The sequence below is a fragment of the Podarcis filfolensis genome, assembly GCF_964270895.1.
Source record: "Podarcis filfolensis genome assembly, chromosome: 15".
Taxonomy (NCBI): Eukaryota; Metazoa; Chordata; class Lepidosauria; order Squamata; family Lacertidae; genus Podarcis; species Podarcis filfolensis.
In genome coordinates, this window is record NC_139618.1 from 17,342,570 (window position 1) to 17,367,197 (window position 24,628).

The window sequence follows — 24,628 nt, forward strand, 5'->3', positions numbered from 1 at the left end:
CCTGGGAACTGTAGTTTGTTATGGGTGATGGGAAGCCCCTCCTTCCCTCTCAGAGATACAGTTCTCAGTGTTCCCTGGAAAGAGGGGTTGATAAACTACTCTGTAAATTCAAAAAAAAAATTTTCCTTCCAGTAGCACCTTAAAGACCAACTAAGTTAGTTCTTGGTATGAGCTTTCGTGTGCATGCACACTTCTTCAGATACACTGAAACAGAAGTTGCCAGATCCTTCTATATAGTGAGAAGGTGGGGAGGGGTATTACTCAGAAGGGTGGTGGGAATGGGTGATTGGCAGATAGCTGTGATGAGCCTGTTGACGACTCTTAACGACTGCAATTGCCCCTTGCTTTTTCCTGTAAGACCTATTGCACACGAAAGAAGTGTGCATGCACACGAAAGCTCATACCAAGAACTAACTTAGTTGGTCTTTAAGGTGCTACTGGAAGGAAAAAAATATTTTTTGTTTTGACTATGGCAGACCAACACGGCTACCTATCTGTAACTGGTACTCTGTAAATTGTAGCTCTATGCGGGGGAACAGGGATATCCTAACAACTCTGAACTACACCTCCCAGTGTAGATTCTTTGGGGGAAGTCATGACTGTGTAAAGTGGTAAAAAGAGACTGTTTTAAATATACCTTGCAGATGGGGGCCTTGTTTTATTTAAACAACTTGCAGTTTTGAGTCTCTGCATCCATTTTCCTGGTTAATACAATCTGCAATTTTTCTTAAAAGGGAAACAGAATCTGATTCTTTCATGATCATAAGCCCAGATACTCTCTATGATTCCAATTAATAAGGGAGTGTGCGGGAATAAATGGCTGCATCACCATTGTTCGCACCCTGCTTCTGAGCTCACCAGAAGCAGCCACCAGGATGCAAAATAGGTCAGGGACAGAGAACCTGTGTCCTCCTCAGGTGCTGTTGGACTTCTATTAGTCCCAGCCAGCAGGTCCAATGGTGAGTGATGATGGGGGTTTATTTATTTACTTACTTCATAACATTTAGACACAGTTTGATTGTTCATTTTTTTTAAAAGAGAACTCTCAAAGTGTTTCACAAAAGGATAAAATTACAAAGAAACAAATTACAGTCAGACTTTAAAACATGCAGAAGTTAAAATTCAAAAATGGATTAAAATTACCTCAGCTTTCAAATAGTATTATTATTATTATTATTATTATTATTATTATTATTATTATTACTTATAACCCGCCCATCTGACCGGGTCTTCCCAGCCACACCGGGCGGCTCCCAACAGAATATTAAAAACCCGATAAAACATCAAACATTAAAAACTTCCCTAAACAGGGCTGCCTACCCAAAGCATCTGGGTAGGCTTGTCTAAACAAGAACGCTTTTAGCTAGTGCCAAAGAGAGTACCATGAAGGCAGCTGCCATATATCAAGAGGCAGGGAGTTCCAAAGCGTAGGTTTGACACACTGAATGACCAAGTTCTTACAAATGTGGAAAGAGGATTATGTGGCACCTGCAGCTGTGGCCATTCCACGGATCCAAGTGGTCGAGTGGGCACAGGTGGGATGAGGAGATCTCATAGGTTAAACTAGTTCCCAAGTTGCTAAAGGCTTTTTATATTAACAGTAATAACCTTGATCTTGGCCCGGTAGCAAATTGGCACAAACAGCGCAGACCACTGAGCTCTAGTGTCAGCAATTGCACTGCAGCATTCTGCACCAACTGCAGCTCAAGTGCGAGGGAAGCCCCCCACAGAGCACACTGCAGCAATCCAGTCTTGAGGTAACCAACGTATGAACTACTGCGGCAAGGTTTTCGTGGTCCAGGAATGGCTGCAGCTGTAGAATCAGCTGCAGTTGATAAAAGGCACTTCTAGCAACTGAGACTCCAGCCACAGAGATGTACCAAGAAGCCCCCACAAACTGCGAACCTGCTTCTTCAGGGGGCGTGAAACCCCATCCAGGGTAGGCAACTGACCCATTTCTTGGACGTGGGAGCTACAGATCCACAGCGCCTCCATCTTAGCAGTATTCAAGCTCAGTGTCCTATACTGGCTTGGATGAAGAGGAGGGGTGGGAGGCATCAGGTGGAGAAACGCCCCAAGTAGAAGAAGGCTCAGAGCCAAGGAATTGGTGGTGGGACGACTATGAGTGTTCAGAGGGAGAAGAAGGAGCAGAGTGGGAGGAGAAAGAGGTGTCAGTGTTGGGATGCATCCGACAGGGGTATTTGGCAGGCCCCCAGCTGGCTCCAGCCCACCGGCTGGCAGCCGGGCGAACTCTGGTTCTCGGAACAGCATCAAAAACTGCGACTCAAGCCTCAGAGACCTTTAGAGACTGAGCACAAGCCAGCAGAGATAAGACCTCTTTGCAACGGAAGTAGCAGACAGAGGCATATGTAAGCATATTTACAAGCGTTTATTCAGCATCAGGACAAAAGAAAAACATGTCTGCTTCCTTTCATATCCAAGTAAAACAGCAGCATAGGCAAAAGCTATATACAACGGAAGTTTCCAGCAGACTGTGCTGGAAGTAAACAGACATGTGACATACAACAACTCCACATACCTGTTCTAAAGGTGGAATGGAACTATATCCTAACAGTCAGGACAGGGGTGCTGACTTACACACACACACCCCACTGTGTCAGAAGCTGAAGAAGCAACAGGGTTTAGTGAGCAGGAAGAGGCTGTGGAAGAGAGCAGTTCAGAATTGGAGGCAGAAGCAGGAGCTGGAGAAAAGGGGGGGCAAGAGGCAGAGATGAGTCAGGCTGCTGAAGAAGCCAAGGGGTCTCCCCCTCTTGCAGTGACCAGCTTCCCTCCCCCCAGTCTCCCAGGAACAAGAGAGGTATGAAGAGGGCAGAGCAAAGGAAGGCAAGGTGACACAGCCTTAGGCTGCTAGGGAAGGAACCAGGGGAGGAACCTTAGAAAGGGGTGGGAAGGTAAAGGTAAAGGGACCCCTGACCATTAGGTCCAGTCGTGGCCGACTCTGGGGTTGCTGCCCTCATTTTGCTTTATTGGCCGAGGGAGCCGGCGTATAGCTTCCAGGTCATGTGGCCAGCATGACTAAGCCGCTTCTGGCAAACCAGAGCAGCACACGGAAATGCCGTTTACCTTCCCGCTGGAGCGGTACCTATTTATCTACTTGCACTTTGATGTGCTTTCAAACTGCTAGGTTGGCAGGAGCAGGGACCGAGCAAGAGGAGCTCACCCCTGGAGCTCACCCCGTGGCGGGGATTCGAACAGCCGACCTTCTGATCCTAGGCTCTGTGGTTTAACCCACAGCGCCACCCGCGTCCTGATGGGATGGTGAAGACCTTCAATTCTCACAACTGCCTCATTGGGACAAGACCTACTGGGAAGAGTTGCTGTGATCACTAGGCATGAGCTGTTTGGGTTTCTTTGAATAAAGAGTTAACTCTGACTCCTGACACTTAGCAGGTTTTTCCTCCTCCACCTAACCTTCCTACCGAACTCTTACCTTCCTACTGGTTCCTCCACTTCAAAGCAAGATGTTTTGCAAGACGGGATAATATGATTCAGAACCAGCCCTGCCCACGCACAGGTCCCCTGCCTCCCTCTAGATTATCGTGCAGATTAATAATGGCCATTGCCAACAAACAACAGAACCCCTAAATCTGCTGCTTGACGAAACTTTAATTAAATGCATGTGCTCACACAACTACCTCTACCGCATCCTTCTCTGCAGGAGGAAAATGCCATTAGCAATGCAGGATCGCTGCCAAAAAAAGCAGAAGAATGTTACAACCGGAAGCAGAGATTTCCCCGTGGTTGGGATACCAGGCAGTCGTTTGAATCAGAGCAATTAATTGGGCTCCTGGGTTTATTATCTGCATCATCTGATGGCACTGAAGTGAATGCAGGCAGCCATTTGCCAAGTGGGAGCAGGAACTTCCAGCAACAAGGGTTGCTAATTGGGACTGAGGGACTCCATCACAACCACCACTGTGGGGTGGCTAGGGAGGGAATCCCTGTTCTTACTGGTAACTACCAGGAGAGGATGGTGAATACAGCGTGATGATTATTGCTGCTGCTGCTGCTGTTGCTGCTCTTCCTGTTATTCCACTATTCTGAAAAATCACTCAAAAACACACACAGGACACATTCCCATCTGGGAGAAGGAAAACAGCAGCTTGATGCAGCTCAGAGAGGGGTGGAAATTGCAGGAGGAAGGGCAGGTGAGAACCTTATTGGGGCCATGCCTGTTTTCCAGGACTTGGGTGCTGCTATGACATGTTGCATAATGTGTAAAATGTTAGAGGAAGTCATCTAAACAACAAAAATGCTGTGGGGACTGTGTGCCTGGAATGTGCCTGTAGTCTCCTGGGAAGTTGACCACTTGGCTTCCAGAAGGCATATCCAATTACAAATGTGTGCCGACTGGTTTAAATGATGTATAGGGTGGAGAGCTCAGCAGGGCAGCCTCCTCCCTGCCCTGCTCCTCCCCTTGCCTGCTGTGATTTACTCCTACACAGACCTGCTTGCCACAGTTCACACTTGAGAGCCTGAATTTGGCAGGATCTGCCGGGGCCTAAGCAAAAGAAGCATCCACCGCACCAGTAAGTACCACACTGTGCCCTCCTGAAAGGGACGCTTTTGATTATGTACATACATCCTTACGGAGCAAGTATTTCTGAAACAGAATCCGGTAGAGAAAAGTAGGGGAATGCGTAGGGAGGACTGAGGTGATGGGGGGGTTTTTCCTGGAAAAAGAAGTGCTGGAACTCACCATGAACACCTCCTGTGTTCTCTTATACAGTGGTACCTTGGGTTAAGAATTTAATTCGTTCCAGAGGTCCGTTCTTAACCTGAAACTGTTCTTAACCTGAGGTACCACTTTAGCTAATGGGGCCTTCTGCCACCGCACCGCCGCTGTGCGATTTCTGTTCTCATCCTGAAGCAAAGTTCTTAACCCGAGGTACTATTTCTGGGTTAGCAGAGTCTGTAACCTGAAGCATCTGTAACTGGAGATACCACTTTAATGGCAATGGCACCCACCTGAGAAGTGCCAGAACTGGGCTCCGGCAAGTTCCAGCTGAAAAAAGGGGTTTCTGTGGGAGACCCAGGTTCAAAACCACCAGCAGTTTTATGCACAAGCTCAGGAAGCTTCAGCTTGGAGCCTCTAAATACAAAATGAATGACTAAATTTAAAGTTTTGCATAACTCGGTAAAGGAAACAGAAAACAACCGTCAAGGGTTGCCCCAAGCAGAGCGTCCTGCAGTAGTCCATAATGTTACAGAGGCTAAATCAGACATTATTATTCTGATGTGGAAGAAATAGTTACTTTATTATTTCTATTTTCATTGTCCATTCCTTTAGAATAAATGTTTTTTGGTGCTGCTATAGGGGATCTTTAGCTTGGCATAGCTTGGGACCTCAGGGTGTCTTAATCCAGCCCTGTTGAAACACTACTCAGCCGTGAAGCCCACTAGACCAACCTATCTCCCTCTTCTTCTCTAGGAGGGAGACCCTTGCATGCCACCTTGAGCTCCCTGGAGGAAACTAGTGGGACCTGCAATAGAACGTTGCAGCATGGAATGATAGAAGTTTATAAAATTATGTGTGATTTGGAGAAGGTGGCTAGAAAAGTTTTTCTCCCTCTCTCATAACACTGTTTGTTGTGGTTGTTGTTGTGGTTGTTGTTACACCCACCCACTTTAAAATGTCATAGATTAACAACCAAACGCCTAGTTAAAAAGGAATGTATTCCTGGCGCCAAAAGATATGCAGTGAAGGTGCTTGGGCAAGCCTCCCTGGGGAGAGCATTCCACAAACGAGCTGCAATTATTCATGCTCATCAACTTGAATAGGTCTACTCTGATTAGGGCCATGATTGGCTGGGCTTTTGACTCTACAGCTCACTGGTGATAAAGACTGAAGACGTTAAATGGGTTTTTCAAAGCTCTGGCAAAGCTACATGCAGCCTGGCTCTGGTACAGGTCTGCCAAATTAATTGCCATGTTGGAAAGGAAGTTTGCTGTCCTCCTTGCACAACAGGGTTATTTTCTTCCTGTTGGGAAATGTGTTGTAGACTCCCTATGCACTTCAAAACCATGGCAATTTTCCTTCAGCACTGCCTTCATACTTTGCCAAATTTTGTTGATGCTATGTGTTAGAGAGCTTTCATGTGTATAAATTGGCTTAGCGTTTTGGGTGCATGAAAGCAGAGGAGGTGACATTTCAGGGCAGGCAAGCAAATTTATGCAGGGAAGGAACAAGGTTCTTTCAGAAAGGGTTAAAGCCTCCCCACTCCCTTGAGTGGGGCTGAGCAGATGGAAAACATGCAGACCTTGCTGTGGAAGTACTTATCCACCTGGCAGGCAGGCAGATATATACAGTTAGGCTTAAATTGCAGAGAGAAGCAGAGTGAAAGATGGTGTTGCAATTATGCTTATAATAACTGCAGTTCAAACAAAAATGAAATAAAAGCTCAAAGCATAAAATTCAGGGTACGAAATTGCAGCTTTCCAGAGACAAATGGTCTCTGGAAAAACACCAATGTGCCTTATGTTTGCCTCTGCATCTATATTGTTTTGAGTTTGTGGGTGCAAGACCTCTCTAATCCCTGGATCCAGTAAATGTGGGAATTTAAGATGGGTGCCAGACTTGGATTCAACAGGTTTTAAAAGCTAATCAAGCTAGGCTAGCTTCTAGGTGAGGCGAAAGGAGACCAAAGGAAGGGGCTTTGTGGGAGACGCAAATCTCTCAGCTCGCAGACAGTGAGAATGAATGAAGGCAGTGTTGAGAGTTAGGAGTTATGTGGCTGAGAAGCAAGGTAGCAAGCGGAAAAGCCAGAGAGGTAGAGAAATGGTGGATCTCTGCTTGAATCCAAAGCTGTGGCTATGGGAGAAACGAGACCCTTTTGGGGTGTTGATACTGCAAATCCCTCCACTGTAAGCTTGGCTTGTACATATGTGTAAATAAACCATATATGCTAAAGACACTACAGTCTCCCCTGTGCCTCATTCCCAAAATAAAACATGAGCATTGGGGAAGCACCTGGAGCTCCTGGAGACTTGTACCACTCAGAGATTGGGGTGTTGTGCAAATAAGAGTGTGTGTTTATTATAAGGACAATGCAAAAAGAAAACCAGGAACGTATTTCTTTTCTAGCATCTCATTATACATAAGAGGGGTGTACAACAGCATGTAAACAATGAAAAGTGAAAAACCATTAAAAATGGGACAAAATAATCATTAGAATGCCTGGCTAATCAAGATGCTTTTAAAGAGCAGCATAGGCCTATCGGCATTTTTAAAAGTTTCCCCAAAGTGCCTGAAAATCCAAAGGGATGATATCTAGTATGTAACATTCTTCAGAGTTCCAAATTTCAGGCGCTGGTTTTGGTAACCAACAGCTTCCGTTCTCCCGACATTTCCCTGTTAATTTCTGCATAATATTTGAACCGTCACATGACATAAGAGCCACTTCCATAAATATAGTAGAATATAGCACAAATAAAGCGCCTGTTTCTGTGTTGTTTGCAGACAGACTTTTTCCCCTGGAAACAAATCTTCTTCTTTGGCGATCACTCGTAGCTGAGTAAGATTGTCTTCCATAAACACGGTTTTAACAATGAGTCTGTAAGTGACTGTGGAGGCCGATTCTGGATCCACACATCCTTCCACAGTGGGGACATTGGTTTCTGGGCAGGAGTTGATCATGGTGAGAGTTTGCTAAGCGTGCCTTCCTCTTAGCACGTTTCTCCCTTGCATCCTGAGTTCAAGTGTCTTCAAAGCCCATGACACCTTTGGTAAAGGCACTCAAGTCAAGCTATATTCCACTACAGTGGTACCTCGGGTTAAGTACTTGATTCGTTCCGGAGGTCCATACTTAACCTGAAACTGTTCTTAACCTGAAGCACCACTTTAGCTAATGGGGCCTCCTGCTGCTGCCGTGCCGCCGCAGCACAATTTCTGTTCTCATCCTGAAGCAAAGTTCTTAACGTGAAGCACTATTTCTCAGTTAGCGGAGTCTGTAACCTGAAGCGTATGTAACCTGAAGCGTATGTAACCCGTGGTACCACTGTATATTTACAGAAGTGGCTTTTGCAGTGTGTGGAAGCTCAAACATAATATGGGAATTGACAGTTAGGGAAATGGAATAAACGGTCGTATGAATGCAGCCGAGGTCAGCATTGCGACCTCAATGTGTCACTAAGTCAGATGTGAGCCAGCCACAGCACTCTTGACGTAGTTCGTCCCCCCCCCCCCCCGGGTCTCTGCATTCACTGTTGTCCAGAAATAAGGACATAGAACCATAGAACTGTAGAGTTGGAAGGGTTATCTAGTCCAACCCCCTGCAATGCAGGAATCTTTTGCCCAACGTGGGACTTGAACCCACAGCCCTGAGATTAAGAATCTCATGCTCAACTGACTGTGCTGTTTCATTGGGCAGAAGAATGGTTTCACAACCACATAGCACATGCAGTCACTGACATTCTCTGTGGGTTTCCTCTTCTTGTTTTGAAGGGTCAAGCAACGATGTCAAGCTTTATTGGCAGTGCTCTTCGCGGGAACTTCTTCCTGATGCTCGGCCTGTGGTGGTCCATCAAATACCCCATAAAGTACATTCTTCTAAAGCTGGATTCAGGCAACCCGCACAGCCACTGGATCCAATCTATGGATATTATTGAAGGAACAGTGAAAGCTTTCTTTGCTCTAGGAGGTACTTTACTCCAACGTAATCTTCCTTCTGCAGGAGAGATGATGTACCATTATGAAGCCTCTTTTTTACATCTATGTCTCGGCACTGGCAGACGAACGGGGGGGGCAGGGGGGAGAGACACGCACCAGACATGCCCCCGCCTGTTCGCCACTCCGCCACTGTGTCTCAGGGAAATTTACAGTCCTACCATAGAAACGACTGGAAATAAGTTTGAAAACAGTACAAAATGAACCCTTAAGGGCAGAGACATTTTCATCTTCCTGGAAAGGCTAGTTGCAACAAAAAATGACTTCAGTTGTTTTCAGAGTGCACATACACTGAAAGCCCTGCTCTGAGTTACTGGGTAGCAAAGCTTCTGATACTTTAGGGACTTTGTAGATTTGGAAGGGACCCAAGGGTCATCTAGTCTGACCCCCTGCAGTGCAGCTAAAGAGTCTCTGACAGATGGCCACCCAACCTCTAAACAAAGCCTCCAGTGAAGGAGAAACTCTCCTGTAGAATGCAGCAACCTAATGGGTATATAAGGTCTCTCAAGGAAGCTGGTCCTGAGCTGCACAGGGCCTTATATGCTGACACCAAAACCTTGGGTTTGGGCCCGTGGCAGAATGGCAGGCAGTGCAAATACTGCAAGCACGGTGCTATACGCGGGTGGCAATTTGCTTCCAAAGCAACCTGGCCGCTACCTTCTGCGCCAGCTTTCTGACTGCAAGCCAGAGAGCAGAGCCTCAGAGGCTGATCTTAATGCTGGCGACTTTTCAGACAACCTGGTCCCACACCGTTTAGGGCACCAGGGGGAAAAACCAGCACTTTTAATGGAGCCCAGAACTGAAATGGCAGCCAATATAACTGGCACCAGAGTGAGTGTAGTGGGATCTTCTGCCCATTTTTGCAGACTAGCCACAAGTGTCCTGCTGGGCGCATTCTGTACCAGCTGCCGTTTCCAAACCATCTCTAAGGGCAGCCTCATACGGTAGTCTGGATTTAACAGAAGCATGTGTCATTTGGTCGGCTTTCTCTAGGCAGGGCCACAAATCTCAAATCAGCCTGAGCTGGAGTTGCCAAAGGCCCATCTAGTCCAGCATCCTGTTGTCACAGCGGCCAACCAGATGCCTGTAGAAATCCTGAAAGCAAGACATGAGCACAACAGCACCCTCCCCACCTGCAATTCTCAGCAGTGGATATTCAGAGACAGATTGCCTCCCATGGCGGAGACAGAGCATAGACATTGTGGCTAGTCTTCTAGGTCTTAGAAAGTCCGCTCAGTTGAATAACTGCCTCATATCAAACAGTTGGAAAAACAGAATTGCTGAGTTTGTGTGTATGTAAAAAAAATAAGTCATGCTATTGAAATAGCAAGTTTTAGTGTGAAAATCAGCAAACATATGGCTCATCCTTAGCCTGTGCGTAACTCAGGCATCCCCAAATTCGGCCCTCCAGATGTTTTGGGACTACCCATCATCCCTGACCACTGGTCCTGTTAGCTAGGGGTGATGGGAGTTGTAGTCCCAAAACATCTGGAGGGCCGAGTTTGGGGGTGTCTGTCATAACTTGTAAAGAACCCCAATGAGACACATTATTACTTGCTAAGCCAGTAAGAGTTTAAGGTCAGGAGGCTTGCTTAATACTTGCACTTACTGAGCTCTTTCTGCTGTGTGTTCTTCCTTTCCACCCTATCATGTACACCTGCCTTCAAATTTTGCCCAGTCCTTCACTCTACTAAGGAAGCAAAATGACTTGTGTCCTGCCTTACAGGAATACTGGCTGAGCAGCTGGTCCCGGGTGGACCTCACCTTTCTCTCTACGACAGCGAGACCCAAGACTGGGTCCAGCTGATGAGCTGGCAGCACATGACCATGTACCTCTTCTATGGCTTTTCTGGAGTGGCGGATGTCCTCGTCCATACGTCGCTCAAGTTGCCAGTGGGGCTGGATCGCCTCCTGCTGGCTCTGGCTTTGTTTGCAGAAGGTGAGCAATGAACAGAGGCTAACGGTCCGAAGCATTAAGATGGACAAGTCAAAAGGGTCGTGATGGGAAATGGCAGCTGCCCCCAACTAAAGACCCTGTTCAGGGATTGTTCTTCAAGCCCTGGAGCCTTGGGGCAGGGTGAACACAAGACATTCTGCTAGCTAGGAGGCAGTGATGGCCAACAACCTAGATGGATTTAAAATTCAGGGAGGGGAAGGCTAGGAATGGCTATTAGCCAGGATGGCTGTGCTCTGCCTCGGTGGTCAAAGGCAATAATGCTTTAAAATGCCAGTTTTGGGAAGCCAGAGTGTTCTTCTGAAATAAAAAGTTCTGACTAGGCATCTGAAACTCAGTAAAGTGTCTGCCTAACTTCTTGTGGCAGGGAGTTCCATGGAGTTGGGCCCACGAAACTGAAGGCACGGTTCATGGTTGCTATGAGCTGTGCTTCTGCAAACCACAGTTTCCTCAACTCCTGCTGATACCTCTTCTCCTGCAGGAGGTTGATGCCATTTGGACTACGCAAGAAATGGCACTCCCACCCTGAGCACCAGAGCACAAAAGCCTGTGGGCTATGACCATTGTGATTTATTGACGAGTAACTGTCTTTTGTACACATAATTAGGGACATGGGGGGGAAAGGCTTTATTCCTCCGTCTTTTTAGCATGCGCTGGAGCGGTAATTCTAATGTTCACTAGCCATTATAAGCACAGAATCATGGGGCGCTAAGTACTTGAGGCTTAGCAAGACTGTATTATGTGATCTTGAATATACATGCAGATCACCTAATCGCAGCAAATAGGCAACTGGAGAATTGGCGAGTAGTTTATTTACATAAAATGGCCACTAGGCGGCAATTACGGTTTATGGAAGAGGCTAGTTTATTTTCCATTATAGTTTCCTACCCCAGCTTTTAAAAAAATATTTTGAATGTACCCTGATGTATTAATTTAGCAATAACCAGACACACAAAGCTGCCTTATAGTGAGTCACACTGTTGTGTTTATCTAGATCAGTACTGTCTGCTCTTAGCAGCACCTTTCCAACACTTTTCAGGGGGTATTTCTCCCCACTTCTCCCCGCAATCAGCCCAGCTGCTCTACATCCTTTTATAATTTAAGGGTCCAAGAACCAGATAAGGTCTCTTCTGCGTGCAAAGCTGGTGATCCCCCACTGCATAGGGTCCCACCTTCAGTGACTGCTTTTTTCCAAAGGCTGTCGAAACAAAAAGCCTCCTGTGTTGCAGATGAAGTCCACCTTAATCAGCTGCTATCGAATGAAAATGTTAGCAGGGGGGCAAGAAACAATCCTGCTTTTAAGGGGCGGAATCTGTTCAGCTCGCAATGTGATGTGAACCTACCTCTTTCGTACTTCCTGAATCCGTACGTGAACCACAACACAGCTATTATTCGTCTTTCACACTTCTCTGAAGCACCAGAACCCTCTCCCTTATTGTGATTTCCAGCGACTGCTTCTGACCGTGTAGACCAAGCACAGCCGCCATGAAGAATAGCCACTGATAGTCCTCGCCTCCATTAACTTGTGCAATCCTAATTGAAAGCCAAGTTGGTGGACATCACTGCCTACCAAGGAAATGAGTTGCATGCTTTAACTATGCTCTGTGCGAAGAGATTGCTTTCTTTTATCTGCCCCGAATCTTACAGCATTCAGCTTTGCTAGTCGTACTGTTAAAGGTAAAGGGACCCCTCACCATTAGGTCCAGTTGTGGCTGACTCTGGGGTTGCAGCACTCATCTAGCTTTATTGGCCGAGGGAGCCGGTGTACAGCTTCTGAGTCATGTGGCCAGCATGACTAAGCTGCTGTTTACCTTCCCGCTGGAGTGGTACCTGTTCATCTACTTGCACTTTGACGTGCTTTCGAGGTTGGCAGGAGCAGGGACTGAGCAACGGGAGCTCATCCCGTCGTGGGGATTTGAACAGCCGACCTTCTGATCAGCAAGTCCTAGGGTCTGTGGTTTAACCCACAGCGCCACCCGCGTCCCTCTTAGTCGTACTGTTAGGAGGGAGAAAAAGGTTTCTCTGTCCACCTTTCTCCATGCCATGAATAATTTTACAAATTTTCCATCATGTTGCCTCTTCCTTGCCTTTTCTCTAAACTAATAAGCCCCGAATCGCTTTGAGAATTATCCAAAGCACACATCAACAAGTAAAGTGACTGCCCTACTACAGCTGTTTGGTGCTAGAGACACCGTGATTCACAAATGCCCACATTCTGCAGCCAAGATCATATCAAAGCCCAAAGAGCTGCAGTGCAATGAGCAATGCTCATTGAGTAAAAACGCCACATCCGTTTAGAGTGCAGCAACCTCAGAATATATAGAATGAGGAGCTTGGGAGGCATGATCAAAATATATTCCACTGCCAGCCAGGGACAAAATGGGCCAAAGCTTGAAATGGCCTCTGGCTGCCCACACATAGAAAGCAGAGGGAAACACCTACTTAACATGCAGGCAGGCTTCCCAACACGTATTGATTTAAGAATCCTTGAAGGTCCAATTTTGCTAATGCTCTTGAGTAATCGTCCCCTGTGGTTTGGATTCTGGCAGGCTTCCTGTTCCATTTCCATGACTACAAGGACGCCGCGTTGACGGAACATCTCTATCATCTCATGAGCATCGCTGTGTTTGGAGCTGCCCTCTGTGCCTCGCTGGAGGTCTTCCAACGAGATCACACCCTCCTGGAGCTCTTCAGGGCCAGCCTCTTCATCCTCCAAGGATCCTGGTTCTGGCAGGTTAGTAGCGGGGGGAGTGGCAGGAGATGCCTGTGCTTCAGATTTAATGTCCAGGTCTGTGAAATGTTTAAATCAATACCCCCCCAACATGTGCTGGAGTGCAAGTGTGTGCCAAGAGAAAAGTGTTGCTCTGAGCAATGCACTGGAATAATAAAAGGTGGCTGTGAGCCAGTGGCACCATCGGGGTAGGACCTTAGGGCAGAAGTCCAGGGACCCACTCAGCAAAATGACCAGGAGGTGCCTCAGTTGCGGCAAGGCAGGCTTATCACATTTTGAAGTCAGTGAAGTGGTATACATTGCCATCTAAAAAGAGCAGGGAGGAGACCATTTACCCCATCCTTTTAAAGCCCTATGGGAGAACTTTAAATTAAGAGTCGTGGATTCTTCCCCAAAGCATTCTGGAAGCTGTGTTAAGAATGCTGGGAGTTGTCTCCTATTTCTGTCCCAATCCTACATTTCCCAGAGTTTGCTGTGGAGAGGGATTGACTGTTAAACCACTCTGGGAAATGTGGCTCTGAGAAAGGAATAAAGGACTTATAACAACTCCCAACACTCTTAAAATACATCTTTAAAAAAAAAATGGAGGGGAAGTCTTGACTGTTTAATGTAGCATCATCACAGAGCTTTAGAGGTTTGGTGTGAACACAACCTAAGATTAGCTAACAGCACCACTTCTGTGAACCAAAGTACCTTTCTGAGTTTAAGGGTTCAATTGCAAACTGGAGAAACATTCTTGGGCACCACACACACACACACACCCAATTTAACTGGCTGCAACAAAACGCTTCATCTGAATTTCAGCAGAGATGGGGAAGAAGAGGGGATTCTGAGTGTACCAGGGAAGGCCTCTGTTGGGCACCTGTACGCCAGTGGGTGCTATCCTGGCAACTCCTATATTATACTCCTGTAGCTCTGAATGATGCAACATCTCTCTTTGCAACCCTCAGATTGGCTTTGTTCTGTATCCACCATGGGGAGGTCCAGGCTGGAAACAAGAGGAGCATGGAAACAAGAGCTTCCTGACCATGTGCTTCTTTTGGCACTATGCTGTTGGCCTTCTTGTGATGGCAGCCAATGGTTTCATCAGTCAGCGGTGAGTGTTGGTCATTAGGCAGTGGGTGAACCCAAAATGATCCAGTGGAATGCTTCATGTGGGAACAGGTAGCCATGGTTGGCTAGTGGTAGTCCAAGGATGGACATTGCTTATGTCTTGGCCATGTTCATTCTTTTCTACTTAGGGCAGGGATGAGCAATCTGTGGGCCTTCCAGGTGTTGCTGGAATATATTAGTGGCCCATCATCCCTGACCATTAGTCACGGTGGCCGGGGCTGGCAGGAGTTGGGAGTCCCCAACAACATTTAGAGGGCACATATCCTCTAGCCTCAAATAGCAGTGTAAAAAGTTGTGGGAAGAGGAGAGAAGCAAGTAACTTCTCTCCTTTTGTCACTCCTGAAATATACTCCCTCCCCGCTTCAGGCCTGTGATAGCCAATAGTAAGGTAAAAAAGGTAAAGGACCCCTGGACGGTTAAGTCCAGTCAAAGGTGACTATGGGGTTGTGGCACTCACCTCGCTTTCAGGCCGAAGGAGCAGGAGTTTGTCCACAGACAGCTTCCCGGTTCATATGGCCAGCATGACTAAATTGCTTCTGGTGCAATGGGACACTATGACGGAAACCAGAGCTCATGGAAACATCATTTACCTTCCCGCCGCAGTGGTACTATTTATCTACTTGCACTGGCGTGCTTTCGAGCTGCTAGGTTGGCAGAAGCTGGGACAGAGCAATGGGAGCTCACCCTGTCGCGGGGATTCAAGTTGCCGACCTTCTGATCGCCAAGCCCAAGAGGCTGAGTGGTTTAGACCACAGCATCACCCACGTAACTGATCTCATACCAATACTGATGCGTCATGCACATCAAGCCAGTGCATTGCTCCACACTGACAACGTATGTGGCACATTGTTCCTGTAGCAGTTTGAAAAGGAGTAACACCCATTCTTTTACACAGTGTGTGGCTCAAAAATACGCTCCCCGCCTGCCAAAACTGTATTTTTAAAATCCTTCCTTCTTATCCACCCTTCTTCACACTCTTTGAGAAGCTCACGTCAATATAAAACAGTTCAATATTTTTAAAAAAGCTGTTGTAAAAACTTAACGGAATAACTGCCAAGAACAAATAAAAAAATGGATCAGGTGGTAGGCAGAGAAATGCAGACAAAGGAACCCCGTGGAGTAACAGCAGCCAGACGTCAAGCAATGCTCAACAGCTGGCGTCATGATTGCACAGTGTGCCAGCCTGTGTGGCTTGACCATTGCTTTGCAACCTCCATGGGAACAGGGCGTGAGGTCAACAATTATGCTGCTGTCAATTCCTTAGCAATTGCTGAACTGGGTTTTGTTTCTCCCCGTTGCGTATATCAATATATTTGGGGGTTTGCATTTCTGCAGCTGCAGTAACGGACGTGGAGTAAACTATGGAAACGTCGAAGTGGAACTGGATGTGGAGCTGGACTTGGCATGTTGTCTATGGAGGAAAAACCGAACCCCGGACCCTGTCCTCCTACCAGAGAACATCTCAGATGAAAAATGAAGAGCCTCATTTTCCACTATTCTTCAAGATTTTTTAAAAAACTATTTCTAGTTCCCATCTGACATAAAGGTTGCTCTTTATATTAAAAAAAAACATAGTCAACAGCAAAAGGGGAGCTGTACCCTCTTATACAAGTGTTCAAAGCCTTCAGCTGCAAGCACACTCACCTCAGCAAATTCCCAAAAAATTATATCCGAGGGCCAAAGTGTGCACTGGAAAATGTCCTGCTAATGAACTTTGTGGCTTTAAAAAAAAAAAATACATCAAATCTGATGACCTTTTGAGGACTTTGTGTTTACACTGCATGGGACATGCAATTTGTAATTAGATTTAGTTGTAAGCAATGGGTTGGATGTCAAGCTGCCCAGTTAAATGAGTGGCAAAACCCTTTAGGCATGATCATTATAAAAACCACTCTGGAGTCCATTAGAGCTACAGCCACATCTGTAATGCGAGTTGGCCAGATCGTGGTTCTGACTGGTACATTTGATATTCTATTGAAATTTCTGCATGCAGTTTAATTCATCTATATGCATATGTGTACATGTGTATTGCCGATAAAGGGTGGTTTTCTGCAGAGACTTTTCAAGGGAGTAATCTATATGATGTCTATTGAACATTGATACACTACCTCATTCACCTTCCACACATGTATTGGAAACATAACAACAGTGTGATATATACAGCTCCCTGGAACATCAACATAACCAAGTATCTTCTAGGCCGCATCGGCACTATCCATTTAAAGCAGTATCATGATATTTTAAACTGTTGTGGCTTCCCCCAAAGGATACTGGAAGTTTAAGGGTGCAGAGCTATAATTTTCAGAGTGGTTTTGTTGCAGGAATTTATATATAGGTTGGGGGGTGGTTGCCCCTCCTGTAGATATCATGCACATGCAGCCCACTACTAAAATCAGCACAATCACTTTTGTGATTTGCCCCCACAAAACACTTCATCACAGTTTCTTCCTATCTATACAAAGGGCCTCTGCTGCACAATACCAAATGTAACAATTCACTGATAAATTTATCTATGTACTGGCTCCCTGGGAAAACTTCAGAAATTCATATAGACATGTGAGCTCAGCCACTCAGCAGCCCCTCTGCCTGAGTGATAATCCCTGGCATCCTGATACCTGAGTGCCAGACAAGGTAGCCATTCCAGAAATAACAAACCCAGATAAAGACAAAAGGGTGTGATTAACTTGGCTGGGAAATATGGAAATGTAAATGTCTCTTTTGTTTCACTTGATAGATGTTTGGTGGAGGGCAAGGGGGGCATTGGGGCAGGGTCCAGGATGCTCAGATTACTGCCACCAGACCTCCCCTCTCATGATGTAATGATGATGTATTAGTGATGTAGTTTAGGGGGTTGTAACATGGGGATTAGCAGCTAATAAAAGTTTGGGTTCTCTTTTGTACGGGGCGTCCATCTTGTTTCACCTTGTGGCAGGTGGGAGTCCTGTCGCAACAGTCTTCAATAAAGACGAACCCTACTGGCTGCTGTTTTGCTCTGGTATTCCTGGCTGGTGTCCTTGTTTTTTGTCCAAGGGAGCCTTCAGATTTCTCCGTTAACAGTTTAAAAATCAAGCCCTTTCCCTAGGGAATTCTAGGAACTGTAGCTCGGGTGGGGAGGATAGGGAGGTCTCCCAACACTTCTCAGCACGCTGAACAAGCAAGCAAGGGCAAGGAGCAAAAACGGGAGCTGCATCACTCCTTCCCAGGTCCTGCTGCCACCCCAAGTGAAAATGTGGGCTGGAATGAGAGAAACCACAAGCACAGGTTCAAGCACAATGGTTAGTCCAAGTATGGCTTCACTCCTGATGGTGAAGTAGCAGAGGGAGAAGTGACATATGGTCCACAATGTTTGCTCCAAGCACTTGCACACTTGCTTGGCCACACCTAGCCGCAGTTCAGCTTGCAAACCAGGCCTCTGTGTGTAAGTGCAAGCATAGAATCTCCATAACAACTTTGGCAGAACCACATAGAAATCCACAGACAAATAGCTCCACTATTAATTTCACAGGACTTCCAGAGGTACAACATCCTTCTCTTTGGATAACTGAGACGTTTATTTGGGGACATTTTAGTCTTGTTATAGTTTCGGGTAAGCTTGTGGTTACATTCTTTGGGTCCACATTTGAACACAGTGTTTTCAGGTATGTTTAATCTATCCTAATCCCCTGGATAATAATACAGTTTAGTCGCACATGCAGCTTTGGCATTCAGTTCAAATTTGCCTCTTGGGCATCTACAGCATTAATCAAACTCCCCCAGAATTGCAGTTAAAGATGCTTAATCTTGGGTGTTTCCAACTGCTCTGTGTCATTCCACCGCTCATGGGAAAGAATAACCTGAGATCAAAAATGCCAGGATGACCCAATGGGTCTTGATGGCCTCTTGTCTCTTTTTTATCCCTTACCAAGCATTAAATTTTGTATTTCTGATCGGTCTAGCAAAGTACAGTGCCTTCTGGGAGCAAATCAATTCACAACAGAGCAGCTGCAACTTGGCAACACAGCCATTACAATAAACCCAACTACTTCGGCACTGCCATTGCTCTGTAAGGTAATGTTAATGAAAAGCTAGGGGAGGCCAAGGCAAAGAGCCTCCTCACTCAGTAGCAAGAGACCCTTAAGAGTCCTTGAGGTTTATGGCAAACCCAATTTAAAGCTATGGGTTACATTTACAACTTCCCAGAGCTCTGGCTAGAAAATATGGGAGACCACCAGGCGCCTTTATGGATAGACACAGGAACCGATCTGGAAGTTAAAGTGTTTATTGATGTGATTCCAACTTTTTACATTCCCCACAGACCACACTAAGGAGTTTGCAGGTTAAGTAAATCTGTGCATAGTGGGAAGAGACATGGTAAGGGATGGAGGGGGAAAGAAAGGTCACAGAAAATAGAAAATAAAATAATACACCACAGGTTACCAGAACCTCCAGAATTTTTAAAAAAGCTGTGAGCATTAACACCAACTATACAAGCATTACAAAGACATGGTGGTGAACGGATCGGTGTCCGTGACGCTTCACAAATTCCCTTCCCTTCTCCATCGCTCGGACATTATCCCCTCTACCCTCCCTAACCCCACCCATAATGGAGAGCAAAGTGGCAATAAATCATGGGCTCCCCCAAATGCCTGGGCTATTTGCAACTGTATCAGGTGTCTCCCGTTATGAAGACACCCCAGTGTTGACTCCAGCTTCCTTGGGAAGACACAACAGCCTCCCTAATCTGTAACGGTCATGATTAACCATGAAAGGAGTGGGCCTGGGTACATTAACAAAGAAGGGGTCTCTTAGAATAGTGGCTGCTAAGGGAGGCTGGCTTAGGCTGCAGGGAAAGGATTTGAAGTTGAACGTTGCAGGCTTCCAATTCTATAATGACCAGGTTCAGAAAAGTGGACAAAGTGTGCAATCCCAATCTGCACAAACCAGGTCCCAATATTTCACTAAGGCAGAAGCATTTCCTCTCCTTACCTCTATAGGATCTAGGATTTTTGAAAACCAAGCCACATAGCAGCAGAAGAAGATGTGCACAGGTCACTGGAATCTGAGAATTTATATAAGGTTTCCATTATTGTGAATTTGCTTCCCTGGTTATTTATTTGTCTCCCAAAGACCCTAAACCCCAATATTTCAATTTTTTGGTGACTTTGGTGAAAACTTTATTTTAAAAAAGGAATACTGCTTTTATATATATATGTATATATAAAAGCCAGAATGACCAAAGAGCCACAAATGTCTTGTTTATACAATGTGGTTGGTACATGACCTTGAATATACAAGTGGTGTATCAGAAATAAAACAACATATCTCATTTATACAGAGAGTTTGTTATCAGACAATACGACAGCACTGGGATTTTCTCTCATTAGATTAAGTTTCTTAAAAAAAGAAAAAAAAAACTACATCTCAAATATCTGCAATAGATCCATTTTCCCATTTAAGGTTTATATATCATATATTGTTATATTATCATTTCCTCACCCATTTAAAAGAATGGAATTTGCAACTCTACAGTAGTAATTAAGTCTTAAATGATCCAGGAGTTCTGAATGTAATATGAAGTCCTCTTCAAGCAAAAGTTGGTCAACAGCTGATCCAAAATACTGGACCATTTTTGGCCCTTCCTACCCTGATCCTTTGCTGGTCAGGGCTGCGGTGGTTTCAACAACTTTTAAATCTGCATCTGCTCCAAGTATTTGTAAGTTGGATTCTCGTATCCATGGTTTTGCATCTTATTCAGATGCCGCTCCTCTGGCGTGAGCATCGGGTCAACCTTCAAAGAAGAGAACCAACAGTTAGCGAGTGAAGAGGAGGTATGCAAGCATCTTGGGCTAAACGCATTTGTGGGGCCTGCTCCCTGGATAGAATTTAAGGGTATTAATCTCTTAAAGCTGAGGTCTTCGTTGCAAGAGATTCAACTTCCATCATCTCCCTAAGAAAAGCAGCCTCAACTCCCATCTGAATGCTCTTTCCCACATGCCTTATTGCACATGATCAAGCCAATAGCTAAAATGACAGTGATTTGCAGTCACTGCTCTGAACCTGATGATTTGTATGTTCTGTGCATGTGTGAACTGAGAGGATAATAGAAGTTCTCTCTCTCTTTTTAAAGCTATACCTTCAGCTTTGAACCACATAAGGCCACTGACTGCCAAACGCTCAAATCAGCAGAGAGCAACTGCTGCAACCCCATTCCCCCACCCAGCAGGCTGATCCAATCCCCCCTCTCTCAGAGGCGATGAATCTCGAGGCCCCTCTCACCTCTACGATCCCATGGCTGATGGTTCCATACTGCCTCTTCCTCAGCATCACCAAGCTGATGACGATGACTGTGGCTATGGCAACAGCAATCACCAGGAGACCAATGAGAGCGCTGCTGCTGAAGCTGAAGTCGTCACGGAGCGCGTTGTCGTTTTCCTGGACAGGAAGAAAGTGATGTGGAGGGGCTGAGAGCTGGGAATGAACATGACTAAACTAGCTTGGGAGGCACCTTCCTTTGACCAACTGCCACAGCAAGCATGAGATGTGCCTGGTCATGGTCTCGCCCTGATCCCTCTCACTGTGATCTGGCTGGCGGGGGGCACCTTGCAAAACACCTTCTCAGATACGTGACACACACATGGGACCTCTTCTGCTTACGTGTCTCCTACGTGGCCAATAACAAAACGTTTCTTCCAGGAAACTCTGGGCCTACTGCTCTTTGCAACGCTCATGGCATATTCAGAACTAGAAGAGGTATACACAGTGCTACTTAACACCCAGGTCAGGGAATGAAGTCTCCTAACAGCAAGCCTGGGGTGGTGGCTATATACATACCGGCTCATCCACCAGTCCACCGACTCGCTCAGGATTGAAAATCATTTCCTTCACATCAAGGGTTTCATCAATTACCTGAAAACAGTCATGAAGGAATTTTACACAAGGAGCTAATGACAGAAAGGAGGAATACTGGGCAGGGGTGTGCATAGAAAAATCACCTTGGGTTTGCAAAAAAGGAGCAGCTTCTAAACTAAACAAATAGCAAAACTCTGCTAAGTCATTACACCCATCTCTCTGGCTCAGGTTTCATGTGCTGAGCAAAACCCCAATAGCTTCCAGGGCTAAAAAGGTAGGGCTTTTGCAAAACCAGTAAAAGAAGGCATCAAACACACAAACGCAAGAGAAAGGAATCTGGTGCACTAACTATGGTGACTATGCACCACATATTCAGTGTAAAGGAGGTGCACGTAGATACAATACACAGGGACTCCTCCACTCAAGCAGGAATCCTGGCTAATCAGGCCTCCTGTTCCCAAATGGAAGTCCCAACGTGTGTGCATTTATGTGCATGCAGGGCTCCTTCTGACTAAATATGAATGGCTGCCAGGGACGCCCAGCAAGATGCTGGAACAGCAGCCAGCAAGATGTAGGAAGGTTCAAGTGACTATATCTATCTCTCTCTCTCTCTCTCTCTCTCTATCTCTCTCTCTCTCTCTATCTTGTCTATCTATCTATCTCTATCTTGTTAGGTTATATTTAAAGCTTTCCCTGGTGGTGGTGAATGCTTGTGATGCGACACAGATGTCAGCTGGCTACATTTTAATAGAATAAGCCTGGTTTGCATTCCATCAACCAGATAAAGTAATTTGCCTCCGAACAAGCTCCTATTTACAGTTTTCAGCAAGGATGTAGACAGGAGGTGCAAACACAGAGTACATCTCAGCATCATCTCTAAACACTACAGCCTGCTACACTTGACAGAAGATGCTGCCACTCAAAATAGCTGACAAATCTGTCGGTGGAGCCTGTGCCAGAGCACCAAAGGGTTCTGTTCCGCCTCCCACATCCATAAAGCTGTCCAGGTCGAGGATGCTAGCTCTGCTTCCCTCACACTCCTACCCTTCCGTCTCTGACACATGCGGGAAGCCTGCGGGAGCTGCAAGTCAGTAATCTGCGCCTCCCCTGCACCATATGGAATGAGTCTAGTGACTATCAAGCAAGCAGCGGGCGACATGAAAGCAAGCCACATCTCAGGCTCTGTGTTTTCTGCAAAAAATAAAAATAAAAATGCAAAAGTACGTACCACATTCTCGTCCAGCTTGTTCTTGCTGTTGATTACTTTCTCTTCTGCCCCAATCAGTCCATCCAGGTCAGCCATGCCAGATCCTGTGCAGAAGAAACAAAGGAGGAGATCAGATAATGGAAAAGGCCATTTTGTCCTGTCTGTATGGCACCCAGTCTGTATGGCACACTACGATTCCTAGCTTCTCGTATATATACACATTATTAGATTTCCTTATTATGCACTTGTTAGGACACCAAAGTGTTATGCTAGCAAGACAAACAATGAGAAGGGGGCTGGCAAATGGGGGAAACATGATGGAAGTTTTTCCAGAAGGTTCAAGCACACACCCATTCTACAGTCAGCTAGTATGATATGGCACAAAGCAATGGGGGTCCAAGGGAGATGTCCCTAGAGGCTGCTATAAATGCCCCATGAAACCAGGATGTGAGCCAGCATGCAAGAGATATTCCTGCCACAGCAAAGTCAGCATTGTCCCTTTGGAAAGCCTGCACATCAGCAACTAGAGAACGAGCCTCAAAGTCATTCCAAACAGCTCACCCACTGAGTAAACTTAATGAGTTCCTGTCCTGTGTCTGGCTCAAGTCCAGAATCAATTTCAAGGGAGGAGCAAATGAAGTTCCAAATATCAGTCAGCCTGTTCCCAATGAAACACTGCATGTGATAATGGAGGAGGATATCAACAAGCCCGCTCTGCATTTCCATTAAGACCTGAGCTTTCATACATTGATCGGGGGGAATAGCAGAAGAGACTGATGCAACAGTCAAACCACTCAAGTCACAAAGAGTATCTGATATCTGAATATTGCAAAATGTCGGCAGGCATTATGGATTTGCAGAAGGATCCAAGGTAGCCACTGGATTCCTGAGATGCTCCACATATCCAAATTTTGCTTCATATGGTGCAAAGGAAATACAATATACACCAGTTAAACACTTCATAACTGATTGCACGTCTTGCCCTACCATTTGTTGTGCTCAGGGATGAGTTCATGTATTCTGTTAGCAAGGTTCTTTGAGGGCACGTGAATGATTAATTGTGTTTTGGGGCATCTGTCACAGTGACTTTCTTTTGTTTTCACTGCCTGAAAATGCCAAATAGTGGTGTAGTCACATTTTGCCTAGAGCATGTGGGCAGGTTAGACATCGTATAGGATGCTGACACCAAAGGAAGTCTAAAAACAGCAAGCAGAAAGAGATGAAGCATTGTGGTGGGGGACTGATCCTGCATCAAGGGTGCCAAGTAAACTGACCCAGCTCCCTTTGTGCCTATGAAATGAAAGCTGATCTATTCCATCTGCTGATGACACGTTAGCTCATTTTAAAAGGCAAACACCTTCGTGGTTCAAGTACAGTAAGCCTGCAAACTTACATGGTGGTTACATTCTGGGAAGAGCACCTAAAGCCAAAGTCACGTACTGTATAGTGAAAACACATTGGATTCAATAGTGGGTGGGATTGCAAAAGTTGTTTTCCCCCCTTTCCAGTTTTTGTTATTTTTAGCTATGCACATAAAGCTGAATGTGTACAAGTTAAGTGTGTGTAAGTTGCAGGCTCACTGTATTCTGCTCACCAGGCAGGCGTAGGACAATAGGCACACTGAGGTATGCTCAAACAAGGAAGCCAATACACGTCAAGATGCAGAACATGGCAGCTGGCAAAAGGTCATAGTCACGAAAGCCAGCACAGATGTGGCACTCGGCGTCAATACATCTTGCCTGAAACATATCCCTATGACTGAGGTGTGGGCAACCAGATCATTCCTGGCCAAGCTTGGGAAAGGCTATCTGTAAGAGGGGACGCAGAGACCTATGCAGGTGCTACAAAGGTAGCCTTAATTGACCGCAGCTCTTTGCCACTGTGAAGGAAACTGTTTTAGAAAAATCCATCTGGGCCAACTGTTGTGACGTACTTCACAAAGTGAATGTAAGCCATGTTAGCTTCCAAACCGATATATAAATATAGTACACAGCTATATTCGTGTCACACAATACATTGTCAATTTGCAGACGTGATCAAGAAGTTTGCAGGTTTATCTGGCTGGTTATGAATGGTTAGCTTTAATGTCACACCATTGATTAATATAAA

The 24,628-nt window shown here is 45.8% G+C and overlaps 2 protein-coding genes across 8 annotated transcripts in view; one reads left to right on the top strand and one right to left on the bottom strand.

Moving 5' to 3' along the window:
* Nucleotides 1-8,296: 8,296 nt before the first annotated feature.
* TMEM45B (transmembrane protein 45B) lies at nt 8,297-16,538 on the top strand. Its single transcript, XM_083587237.1, has 5 exons — nt 8,297-8,660; nt 10,413-10,625; nt 13,190-13,374; nt 14,322-14,467; nt 15,820-16,538. The coding sequence occupies exons 1-5, from the start codon at nt 8,477-8,479 to the stop codon at nt 15,959-15,961; spliced, it is 870 nt and encodes a 289-aa protein (XP_083443363.1). The 5' UTR covers nt 8,297-8,476; the 3' UTR covers nt 15,962-16,538.
* Nucleotides 16,539-18,726: 2,188 nt separating this feature from the next.
* APLP2 (amyloid beta precursor like protein 2) overlaps nt 18,727-24,628 on the bottom strand; it is a 56,649-nt gene continuing 50,747 nt past the window's right edge. For 4 of the 7 annotated variants that reach the window (XM_083588550.1, XM_083588554.1, XM_083588553.1 and 1 more), the window contains 4 exons: nt 22,541-22,623; nt 21,295-21,369; nt 20,740-20,895; nt 18,727-20,251 (listed from right to left, as the gene is read on the bottom strand). In XM_083588550.1, the coding sequence (XP_083444676.1) occupies nt 20,150-20,251; nt 20,740-20,895; nt 21,295-21,369; nt 22,541-22,623 (416 nt within the window). In that variant the 3' untranslated portion in view covers nt 18,727-20,149. The remainder of the gene's footprint in view (nt 20,252-20,739; nt 20,896-21,294; nt 21,370-22,540; nt 22,624-24,628) is intronic. The other 3 variants (XM_083588555.1, XM_083588552.1, XM_083588551.1) reach the window with 1 other exon arrangement.

What these genes read in the sequence shown, in the direction of transcription:
- TMEM45B (XM_083587237.1), top strand. Translation starts at nt 8,477, where the DNA reads ATGTCAAGCTTTATTGGCAGTGCTCTTCGCGGGAACTTCTTCCTGATG. An exon ending in AGCTTTCTTTGCTCTAGGAG is followed by an intron (nt 8,661 to 10,412) that starts GTACTTTACTCC and finishes CCTGCCTTACAG; the next exon opens with GAATACTGGCTGAGCAGCTG. An exon ending in TCTGGCTTTGTTTGCAGAAG is followed by an intron (nt 10,626 to 13,189) that starts GTGAGCAATGAA and finishes GGATTCTGGCAG; the next exon opens with GCTTCCTGTTCCATTTCCAT.